The 11,073-nt window shown below is 50.4% G+C and overlaps 3 protein-coding genes across 8 annotated transcripts in view; 2 read left to right on the top strand and 1 right to left on the bottom strand.

Moving 5' to 3' along the window:
* The window catches only part of LOC147219556 (semaphorin-6D-like), a 26,193-nt gene extending 25,219 nt beyond the window's left edge, over positions 1-974 (top strand). For all 4 annotated transcript variants that reach the window (XM_086171527.1, XM_086171524.1, XM_086171526.1 and 1 more), the window contains one exon: positions 1-974. This exon is cut by the window's left edge and continues 551 nt beyond it. In XM_086171527.1, coding sequence (XP_086027653.1) covers positions 1-415 — 415 coding nt within the window. In that variant the 3' untranslated portion in view covers positions 416-974.
* A 1,731-nt stretch (positions 975-2,705) lies between these two features.
* On the bottom strand, positions 2,706-4,553 carry LOC147219555 (uncharacterized). 2 transcript variants are annotated; one of them, XM_086171557.1, is made up of 2 exons: positions 4,337-4,553; positions 2,706-3,521 (listed from the first exon to the last, which is right to left on the bottom strand). In XM_086171557.1, exons 1-2 carry the CDS (start codon positions 4,551-4,553, stop codon positions 2,986-2,988), a joined length of 753 nt encoding a protein of 250 aa, XP_086027683.1. In that variant the 3' UTR covers positions 2,706-2,985. The 2 variants fall into 2 exon arrangements, with proteins under 2 accessions (XP_086027683.1, XP_086027684.1); XM_086171558.1 differs by having other exon boundaries at positions 4,355-4,553.
* A 96-nt stretch (positions 4,554-4,649) lies between these two features.
* On the top strand, positions 4,650-9,482 carry LOC147219554 (uncharacterized). 2 transcript variants are annotated; one of them, XM_086171555.1, is made up of 9 exons: positions 6,859-6,890; positions 7,079-7,145; positions 7,308-7,346; positions 7,420-8,303; positions 8,555-8,691; positions 8,815-8,879; positions 8,965-9,129; positions 9,239-9,340; positions 9,412-9,482. In XM_086171555.1, the coding sequence occupies exons 4-9, from the start codon at positions 7,980-7,982 to the stop codon at positions 9,453-9,455; spliced, it is 837 nt and encodes a 278-aa protein (XP_086027681.1). In that variant the 5' UTR covers positions 6,859-6,890; positions 7,079-7,145; positions 7,308-7,346; positions 7,420-7,979; the 3' UTR covers positions 9,456-9,482. The 2 variants fall into 2 exon arrangements, with proteins under 2 accessions (XP_086027680.1, XP_086027681.1); XM_086171554.1 differs by adding an exon at positions 4,650-4,764 and having other exon boundaries at positions 6,327-7,346.
* Positions 9,483-11,073: the final 1,591 nt, after the last annotated feature.

Genomic DNA, 11,073 nt, shown 5'->3' with positions numbered 1-11,073 from the left:
GTCCTCCTCGTCCTCCTGCTCCTCCACGCCGCTCCAGCAGCAGCCCGTCTCCGAGCGGCCCGCCGCCGCCGCCGTGACGCGCAACCACTCCCAGCGCCACCCGCTCATCAAGATGGGCAGCGGCGGCGGCGGCGGCCTTCCACGCCACCACAGCTTCAACCAGCGGGCGGCGCCGCACGCACACTTCCTGGCCCGGATGAACACCAACAGCAGCAGCAACGGGCCGCCGGGCGGCGTGCGTGTGGCGAGCGCATGCCTGACGCGGCAGCACAGCTACAGCGAGGGGCCGCACGCCCAGCGGGCGGCGCTGCTGCGCCGGACCGCCTCCCTCAAGCCCCAGCTCCCGCCAAAACCGCTCTTCCTGCCCAACACGGCGGCGTCCCCGCCCGCCGCCGCCGGGAACTACGACTACTGAGGACCGGGTTCGCCGGCGTCAGGAACAACCGGGGAGGGGGCGGGGCCACGCGCCCTTTGGCTCCGCCCCTCTGGGGCCCGCCAATCTGCAGGAATGCTCGGCAGGCCAGGGGCGGGACCGTGCAACGCCGCCCAGAATGAACCAATGGGAGGCACCCGAGACAGGAAGTGTCCTGACAGACAGGAAGTCAGCTGACTGAGACAGGAAGTGAGCCCTTGAGCAGAGATTCTTACAGAAACATGAGGATGAGCAGAGGCGGCGTGATGGCGTCCGTCCACGGGAGGAGAAGAACCTGGTTCCTCCGTCTTCTTCGCGTCGGACCTGAAAACTCGCACTTTGAAGGACCTTTTCAAAATAAGAGCCCGGCTTCTCCGTGACGTCCCGATCGATCGGGATCGATGAGACGTTTGATCGGCTGGGACGGAAAGGGTTCCTCTGTAATAAGCGCTAGTTACTATGTAATAAGCACCTGCTGTTTTCATGAAATATAAAATACATAACTTATAATATGTGGACCTGCAATAATTAACATCCATTAATAAAAAAAAAAAAAGAAAAAGTATCGATTCATTTTAGATGGGTTATTTCTGACAGCTTTCCTTTCACCTGTTAATTAACGCTTATTACAGCGTCCCGTTGTCATGGTAACCTGAAGCAGCAATAAGGAGGACGAGGACGAGGAGGCGACCCGGGATTACACATTCCTTACCGGTGAAATAACAAACCCGTGGGGATTACGGTTATTACCTGTAATCTGCTTATTAAATGTGTGATTACCCGTTTATCAACTGTTATAACAGTTGTTATTAAGGGTTATCACATGTTATTAAGTGGTTATTACAGTTGTTACACTCCCTGCTGGAGGACAGGGTGAGCAGTCACTTTAAAAACCTCCCGTGTCCAGCGGATTAAAAGGGGAGAAAACCACATGAGGAGAACAAGAAAGTTAGATTTAATACCTTAATTCCTCCTCCTGGATGACATAATTAAACCCATGGGATTAAATAATCCCATATTATCCCCTGGTTTAACTGATGTTTGTTTGAAGTTCTTGACGTTACCGGGTCTTCAGAGAGTTGAAGGTCGGCGAGCTCCTCGCCTTCGAATTAACACCGATCAAACCAACCGGTTCCGATCAATCGGCGCAGCCCGATTATTAATTATTGATTGTAGACAAGCCCCCACCTGCTGGATGGGGGGGGAACTGCATGCTGTGTGTGCTTTTTAAATATAATTTAAAAATGAAAAAACACCAATATATATGTATACATACGTAGAATCAACGTCTAAACTCAGGTCAAAACAATTTAAACGTTTTTTTAAGTTAAACACAAACGGTGAACACTGTAAACATCGTGTATGAAAAAAGAAACAAGATTTATGAGCAAGATTGTACAAATCAAAACGTATAAAAATGAAAATACAATGAAAAAACGAAAATATTGAAAACATGAAACATGAAAAGTATCGATCACGCTGATCAATCCAAATTGGAAACGATGTTCAGCTGCTGCGCCTCATGTGACCGCTGATCCGCCCCCTGATTGGTCCAGAGCCCTATAAAGCCCCGCCCCTCGCCGCCGCCGCACACCGGGAACCGGACGAAGGCGCGCCCGGTAAGACACCGTGTGCGAACAAACACACACACACACACACACACACACACACACACACACACACACACACACACACACACACACACACACACACACACACACACACACACTTGCGCGACGGTCGGAAGAGCGTTGTTTTGTAACCGATTGTAAACAAACGATCCAGTTAACAAACTACAAAGATGGCCGACTCCTGTCTGAGAACATCACCAGGACCAGGAGCCCCTGGAGGTCCCGAGGGCCCTGGTTCGGATTCCAAGCTCCGTCATCCAGAAGCGTCCTCTGGAGGTCCACAGAGGACCTGCTGCCGGACCATCCGGTCCTAAGTTGAGAAGAAACCGCACAGGGATCATCTGAGCCCTCAGGTTCCTCAGTGACGGCTGACTGTCAGCCATCTTTGTAGTTTTTGTCTGTGGCGTAAATTCTTTCATAAGCCTGTTTGAAAAAATATATATTATCAGACGAACTCTACAATAAATAAACGACTTAATTTAATAATTTAAATAGTAATGCTATGAATTAACTTATAAATAGATCTCAATACATTTGATTATATTCTAAAATGTAGTTGGTTTGGTAGCAAAATACTGTCAATTTTCAAACTGTTAGTTTTCTTTTTTTTCCCGGATGGAAAAACCTCTTGAAGAGTGAATTAATTCCCATCTTTATCCATCTTTTTCTGCAATTATAATTTATTTCACGTCTACTTTGGAAAATCTCAACTTTTAAAAAGCTTGAGTGGAGATGATCGATCGAGGCGATCGGTTCCACGTGCCTTTATTTCCCACGGGGTGTCCTGGTCAAAGCACAGGGTTCCTGGAACCCTTTATTTCCTGCGGGTTCAAAAGGCAGCGGGGTTAGTTGGGCGGAACTAGAAAACCCTGCCGTCGACGTGTCCGTTGGTAAGAGCGAGGTTATCAGAAGAGTGCTAAAACCTGCCAGCGTCTCAACATTTCAGCGCCGCGGCGCCTTCGCCGCCATGTGTGTCCGGCTGTGCCTCTTGTAGTTGGAGTTGTCGCTGAATCGGCGTCCGCAGGCCTCGCAGCTGTACGGCTTCTCGCCGGTGTGCACGCGCATGTGCTTCTGGTAGCCGTCGAAGCGCGTCAGCCGCTTGCCGCAGATGTTGCAGGTGTACGACTTGTCGGGCTTGGCCTCGGCCCGCCGGTGCACCTGCAGGTGCTGCGTCCAGTGGCGGCGCTGGGCGAAGGCGCGGCCGCAGATGGTGCAGATGTACGCCTCCACCACTTCCGACAGCGCCGCGCCCTCGCCGTCGGACGCCGGGTCCGCCGACTCGGCCGGGTCCGGCGCAGAGGGAACCCGCGGCGGCTCCGGCGCCGAGGAGGCCGACGGGTCCCGGTCCGAGGCGCCGGCACTCTGGAACAGCGCCGCCTCGTCCTGCGGCCACAGCTCCTCGTCCTCCTCCTTCACCTCAGGAGGGTCGTTCCGGTCCAGGTCCAGGCCCGGACTCCAGTCGGCCTGCTGGCTCAGACCTGGGGCGGGGAGACAGTTGGTAAGTTCATTTATACTATAATTAAAATGACATGCTTGCAGGTAGTGTTCATGATTGTGGAACTTAAATTTAAATTAACATACTTGTATTCAATGTGGTCAGCAACATGTGTGAATATTTCATTTTTCATGACAAATACCAAAAACCCTTTTTCAAACTTTTTAAATGTAGAGTTTCGCGTTGTTTGACCTTTGTTTTTTTTCATCTTTTAAAAATTGATTTGAATGAGGTTTTTTCTTTTTTTCTTTATTGAACATAAATAGTATAAACAGAAATACATGTGTACAAGCAAACATGGCAAGGTAGAATCAAATGTCAATGGATCAACCGGGGACGAGGACGCAAAGGACATTTGTTCCGTATGTAATCACTGAACAGTGTTAAAGGTTTGTGAGAAATGTATAATGCTAGATGTAAAAGAGAATGAATAAATAGATAAATAAAATTAAAAAAAAAGAAAAAACACTTGCAAGGGGAATATAACATATTTAACTTGATGACACAAGGAATCTCAGACCTCAAAATTTGTATTTTTGGGTTTTTGGATTTTTCCATAAATTTTAGGATTTTTTTATATAATTCAAAATCGTTTAAAAAGAACATAAAATTGGTGGAACACTTTTACATTCTGATTAGAATGAAGTTAATTGTAACCCGATCAAATGTAAATAAACGTGACCCCGGACTTCCGTCACGTGACCCGGGCTCCGCGACTGTTGTCGTCCTGCGGCGGCTAAGCTAACAGGCTACAACCGCGTCCTCGGCGGAGGACCGAGCCTACCGAGCGGCGGACACCGAGCGGCGGGTCCCGACCTGAGGCGGCGGGCGGCACGCAGACGCGCGGTTTCCGGGAGAGGTCGAGCAGTCGCCGCTGCCGGTCGATCTCCTGCCGGGAGCGGCAGATCTCCTCCTCGTACTCGGCGATGGTGCGTCCGAGCACGGCGAAGATCTCCTCCGCCGCCGCGGTGAGCCGCTCGGTGATCAGCAGCCGCAGCATCTCGATCTTGGACATCCTGCTTCGTCTCGTCGCGGCGGCGCTCCGGGTCGTCCTGCTCGGGGGCTGCCTGCTCCTCTACCGGGGGACCGCCGGCCGCTGCTCCGCTGCGATGGGGCTTCCGGTCCGGAGCCCCCTGCCGGCCGGGACAACCGGAAGTCGGCGGGTGCTGGAGCGCGGTGGGGATGTCGGTCTGGCGCCCCCTACCGGACGGGAGGACCGGAAACAGGTGAGCCCATGTATTTTTTTTTTTTTCCACTCCTAAGCTTTTGTTTTCAATTTTTCTGCAAAATCTGGCACTTTTGTTTTTTTTTTTTTTTTTTTTTTATGTCAGGTGACCGATGGTTGGGTCTATCCACGTGCCTCCATGTCTATAACCCATTGTTATTCTGTGCAACACTTTTTTTTAATTGAACATAAATAGTACAAACAAATATACATATATACAAATAAACATGGCAAGCTAGAACTGAATGTCAATGAAACAACCAGGGATGAGGAAGCAAAGGACATAAGGACATTTGTTCTGTATGTAATCAGAAGTTCATAGTATTAGCGGTTTGTGAGAAAAGTGTAATGCTAGATGAAAAAGAAAGTAAAAGAAAATAATTAAATAGACAAATAAATTAAAAAGAAAGGGGGGGGGAGGTAAGCCCATCCATTGAATTACTTCCTGTTTTTCTCTCCATTCGTAATTGTCCAACAACTAGTTTGACTTTCCGTCAGTTTAGAATTGAAATATACGGATATCCGCATTTCACGTGCAGCCCTGACCGATCTGAAACACTATTTTCTGAGATTGATTTGGTCCTCCCAATATTTTCCAGCCGCAGTTTGTTATCTTAAAATGATTTGTCCTCCAGAGCAATCCGTGGGATTGGAACCCTCAATGGACGTGAAGCCAAACAGGGGTTTTATTCACCTCCATGTAGGAGGCGGAGGTCAAAGGTCACCCCTTGAGTCATGCTGCAGAAATGTGTTGCACCTTTTCGAATCGCAGACTTGTGGACGGGTCTCTTGTTCCTTCTGACAGAAGCTGATTGTTCCAAATGGTGACCTGTGTGAGGCTTCTGCTTTTTCTTTTTAATTTCAACAGGCTTTATTTCATAGTAACTTTCAGTTTTACATCTCACAAAATTCTATCTAAGTTAGCCAAAGTTAGCGTTTTTATGTTAAATAGAATACAAGAATAGGATGCAGTCATTTGGCAGGCGCGTTTATCCAAAGCGACTTACAGTGGAATTAAAGCGGAAAAACCTCAATATCACCTGGAACTAAATACATTTAGTCTTCTTATTGTAGGGACTGGAAGGGAGAGTCTTCAAAATGTTTAAATGAGACAAAATAAAATGTGCTTTTTAAAGAAACGCTAACTGTATGGGAAACTCATCCGTTTGTCAGCATCCTGATCTTTAAGCCTGGAGTCCTAATCCTGACCTCTGTACGTGAGGCCGACAGAATTCTGCCTCCCGCTTGTCAGTTTAGCACAATATCCTCATTTAAGTCATCGTCGTCCAAAACCGCATCCGGTCGCTCGTTCATGCGACGCCTTCCGACGTGACCGTGTCAAATTACGGGGCGTTGCAGATGTAAATATGGCTGCAGGGCACTTCTGGTGAGAGGCGTGTTTACAGTCAGTGTTTACAGTCAGTGTTTACAGTCAACAAATGGTTGAAATGCCGATGTTTGAAGATTGTGCTGACGCTGGAGAAACCTGACTGTTTGTTCACCGGCCAGTTATCTTGAATGATTTTTCCTTCTGTAGTCATTTCACAACACCTCCACGTGCAGGGGAGCTGGGCCAGGACCTCTGGAAACCTTCAAGATGAAGGAAAGCTACCGGTAATCATGCTAAGCTAACTCGCCGAATGGGCACCCCGGAGGACGACTCCTTCACCGCCTCTGTGGGGACAGGAGCGGCTAGGCTCCGCCCCCAAGCGGTGACCGCCACCGACCTCCATCTTGAATGTCCCCTCAAAGTATCCAATGAAGTCTGAGGCTTTGTGTTCCTGAATACAGGCTCTAGAAAATGAGGTGGGTTCTCACACTTCCACATGCCAAGTCTTCTAGAAGGTGAAGCCAGGAGACCTTTGGACCTGAGGGACAACCGATTTTACGTATTTGTGTGTGTGTGTGTGTGGGCGGTTGTGTGTGTGCGTGTGTGGGGGTGGTGGTTGTTGTTTTGATCGACGTTCCTGCGCTACCATACTTTGGCCCCCGGTCTTATCGACCCGGGCGCCGCGGCCTCTGATTGGCCGGCGTGGCCCCTCCGCTCGGTCGCAGGCTTCCAGATCAAACCCGCAGCCATGAAGCTAGAAGTGGTGGTGGGGCTGCTGCTGCTGCTGGTCTTCAGCGGTGAGTAGGCCACGTCCCAAGGCCTCGGTTCCAGTCCCGGTCCGCCGACCCGGAGGACGTCCGGCCAAAAGTCGCGGTTTATTTTTTGGTGTGGTCTGACTGATGTTTAGCATGCTAGCAAGCTAACGCAGCGCCTGCAGACGGACGCGCGGGTCAAGAAAAACCCTGTCGACTTCCTGTTTCCGCAGGCTACGCCACAGGAAGCGCGGCGTTCTGCGAGCTCGTCGGAGGATTCTGCAGCGCCGTGTGCACCAAGTAGTTATGACCCCTTCTTATGTGCTCTCTACACAGTTAGCTTAGCATAGGTGAAATCAGTGCTACCCAAGGGAAGCGCCTAATGACCGTGCTAGTCAGTAGTAGATCGCACCGATCGCCTATCAATCACGGATCGTTACATTGATCATCTCTGTCTCCCAGCGGCGGCGCCATGATGTCCGGATGTCCCCCCGGGTTCATGTACGTCCGCCATCTTTGCGCCCGATCCCCGCACACGCTCAGATGCCCCAACGGCTCCGTCTTTGTCTTTCAGGTGCTGCTTCCTGGATGGGTGAAGAATCCAGCAGAACCAAACCAATAAAAGCTCACCTTCCGCACACCTCTGTGGTCACTCGTTCATCCATCTCTGGCCAAACAGTGAGAACGTGGAGAACCCTGGCAGGAGACCCCTGAAGAACCCTCCCTTCTGTGAAGGACACCTATAGATGCAGGAGTACATCTATGTGATCCTGATGGATGGTTGCGGAGGTTCTAGGTCGTCCACATCATGGTGAATTCTTGGCAACTGGACTTGAGCTCCTTCACTTGAAGGCGTCTCATCCCAGAAGTTTCTTCAGTTCAGACCTGAAGGAACCTCTCAAATTCGAGTCCAGTTGCCAAGACCGGGAGATTTTAACAAGAACCCTAACTTTGATGCTTCTGCTGTGGTTCCTCCCGCCTGGGTTCTGTCTTCGCTCCACAAACGGTCACGGGTTCACGGAAGATCTAAATCGTCCGTGAATGAGAGCGCGATCGGACGGATGATTGACAGGTTAAGCCCCGCCCCCGACCGTATTCCGGTTCGAGGCTTCGACGGTTGGCGATCCTTCCAATATGGCCGCCGGCGCGCCGGACCCGCCTACATGTGGGCCGGTCCTGTCCGGTCCCGCTGTGTACACAGCCGGTTCGCTGTGTGTTCTGGGCCGGCGCTGGACTCTGCCCTCCCCCGTTACTCAATTTGACTTGCGTCAATTGTGGAAAAACCTACGAGGCCGTATAAATCCGGAGACTCTGCAGCTCCGTCAGCATTCCAGAAGACCCTCCGGCGCCATGTGGACCTTCCTCTTCTTCGTCGGTGCGTTGCTGAGCAGCTCTGCTCGGGCAGATGTGGACTGCGAGACCACCATCGCGCCGGTGCACATCGACAAGTCCATGATGGTAAAAGCGTTTGTTTTCAGCTTAGCGCGACGCGCTACCCTACCCTAGCCAGCTAGCAGGCTACGTCGGGTCTTAGTGTGATAGAACCGTACTCGTCAACTACAAAACCGGAGCTCCGGGTCAAAGATGGTCCCGACTTCTCGATCCTTCCGGCGCTTGGTGGTGAAAGCACTCGTGTACTTTTGTGTGTCGTATAAAGAGCGGCAGCTTATGAAAGTGTACTCACCTCGAGAACCTCCCTTTCTGTGCAGTCCTTCCAGAACATGAAGTTCATCATGGGCTACTCGGACCACGTTGTCTTCGACGCTCTGCTGAAGGTGACGGAGATGGTCCACCTGAATTCCACCCCGACAGATGACGGCCTCCTGTTCCATGAGGATAGCAAGATGTGAGTGGTGGCGCCGCCTCCTTCTGGGGGATCCGGTACAGTCCCGCAACGTTCAAGGCCATGGTGGTTCCTGAGGTGGACTTGGGTTCCCTAGTGATTCTCAATTTCATTTTTTTTTTGCAGGAACGGAACCTGCATCAGTTCCACGTACAAAGGAACAATTGCAGATGATGTCGTCACCGTCAACGGTGACCTTACACCCTCCTTGTCTCACTGTCCAGCCGTCCTCCTCCTTCCCGTGTTCCTTCTGTGATGTTCTTCCATCGTTCTCAGTGGGCAACGCCACGACGACCATGCAGATGCTGCCGGGCTGCGACGGCTGCTTTGTCTTCCTCTGCAACACCACGGCTAGGAACATGAACCAAATGCTGCAGCTCTTCAATTTGGACCCGATCTTCATGGAAGAGGAGATCACCAGCCGCTCCTTCTACCTCATGGGTACGAAGACGAGTCATTTCTCAAATCACAGCGAGTAGAACCAGGAGGCCGGCCTTGTTTCAGAGACTGGCGGAGCTCCGTCGCTCACCTCGTTCCTCTGTTCTTGTAGCCAAAGACGACGTGAAGGAGTCCGACGTGGCGAACTTCAAGCACCAGGCCAAGTGCCTGGGGATGGCCATGGAACCGGCTTTCATCCGCGACTCAGCGAAAGGTAGGTCTGCCGGGCCAAACAGCAGAACCAGCTCCGGTTGGGCATCTCTGACAGCTCCTTCCTCTTAACAGGTAACTGTGAGGGACAAGAAATCCTCAAGCGGGACTTCCAATAAGAAATAAACTCTGAAATGCCCAAAACACCATTGGCTCTGCTTTTCTTCATTAACAAAAATGAAGCTCACTCGAACACAAAGCACCTCTGCAGAAGTACTGGGGGGGCGGGAACGGTACTGGCGCCTGAAGAAGTACCAGTACTACTTCTATGAAGTAGCCGGGTGGGTGACAAGGTTATGTTACTTCTTCTCTGAAGCACCAAGGGGCCCAAAGAAGTGCCGGGGTGCCTGAAGAGGTACTGGTAATTTCAATGGAGTAGCAAGATGCCTTAAAAAGTACCAGTGCTGCTTCTGTGAAGTACCAGGGTGTCTGAAGAGGAACTGGTACTCCTTCCATGATGTTCTAGGGTGTGTGAAGAGCAAATGGTACTTCTATGAAGTAGCAGGGGTCCTGTAGAAGTACCGATATTTCTTCTGCTAAGTATCAGGGGGTAAGAGGTGGTAACGGTACATTTTCCATGAAGTACCATGGGATGGAAAGAAGAGCCAGGGTGTGTGAAGACATACAAGGACCTCTTCTATGACCTAGCTGGGAGTGTGAAGAAGTACCAGTACTGATTCCATGAAAAACCAGGGGATGTGAAGAAGTACCAGTACTTCTAAGAAGTAGCTGGTGTATGGAGAGGCAAAGGTAGGGTACTTCTTCGATGAATTGGCAGGGAATCTGGAAAAAGTTCCAATACTTCTTCTACAAAGTAGGTGGGTGGGTGTGTGAGGAACCAATGATACTTCTATGAAGTAGCAGAAAGCCTGAAGTAGCACAGGTACTTCTTCTATGAAGTAGCTGGGTATATGAAGAAGTACCAGTACTTGTTCTTTGAAGTAGCTGGGTGTGTGAAGAAGTACCAGTACTTGTTCTATGAAGTAGCTGGGTGTGTGAAAAGATATTGTTGCTTCTTCTCTGAAGCACCAAGGGGCCTGAAGAAGTGCTCGGGTGTCTGAAGAGTTACTGGTATTTTCAATGGAGTACTAAGACACCTTAAGAAGTACCGGTACGACTTCTATTTTGCACCAAGGCGTGTAAAAAGACAACAGTATTTCTTCCGTGAAGTACCAGGGTGTTTGAGGAGGTACCGGTACTTCTTCCATGAAGTGCTTGGGTGTGTGAAGAGCCAATGGTACTTCTATGAAGTACCGGTATTTCTTCTCCAAAGTATCGGGTGTGTAAAGAGGCAGCGGTATTTCTTAAGTGAATTACCTGAGTGTGTGAAGAAGTACTGTAGTCCTGGCCAGGGAAAGACGTGACGTCACCTTCTGACAGAAAACGTTTCCATGGGAATGTTGGATGGCAGAGGACCTCCAAGTACAAGGAGTACTTCAGATGTTCAAATGTCGATACTATTCCTTCATCCCCACCTTCCCCTCCTGTTCGTCCACGTAGATCCTTGTGGGACACGAGTGGACTTCCGTTCCATCGGCTTCTCCTCCTCCCGGCTCGGTCCGTCACCTCGATGCCCTCGCGGCGTCAGAAAACCCTGTGACCTCACCTGACATTGGAATCGTCGCCCCGCGTTCAGGGAAACTTCAAGCCAGACCCTTCAGTTGAACATTGTCTAGATTGTTTTCTGGGAAGAACCGGGGCTAAACGATGACTTTGTCCTCCGGGGCCTGAAACAAA

The sequence above is a fragment of the Fistularia commersonii genome, chromosome 24 (assembly GCF_037954325.1).
Source record: "Fistularia commersonii isolate RoL2024-O1a breed Wild chromosome 24, RoL_Fcom_v1.0, whole genome shotgun sequence".
NCBI lineage: Eukaryota > Metazoa > Chordata > Actinopteri > Syngnathiformes > Fistulariidae > Fistularia > Fistularia commersonii.
The sequence above is the reverse complement of the archived record's forward strand: the minus strand, read 5'-3'. Positions and strand labels throughout refer to the sequence as shown.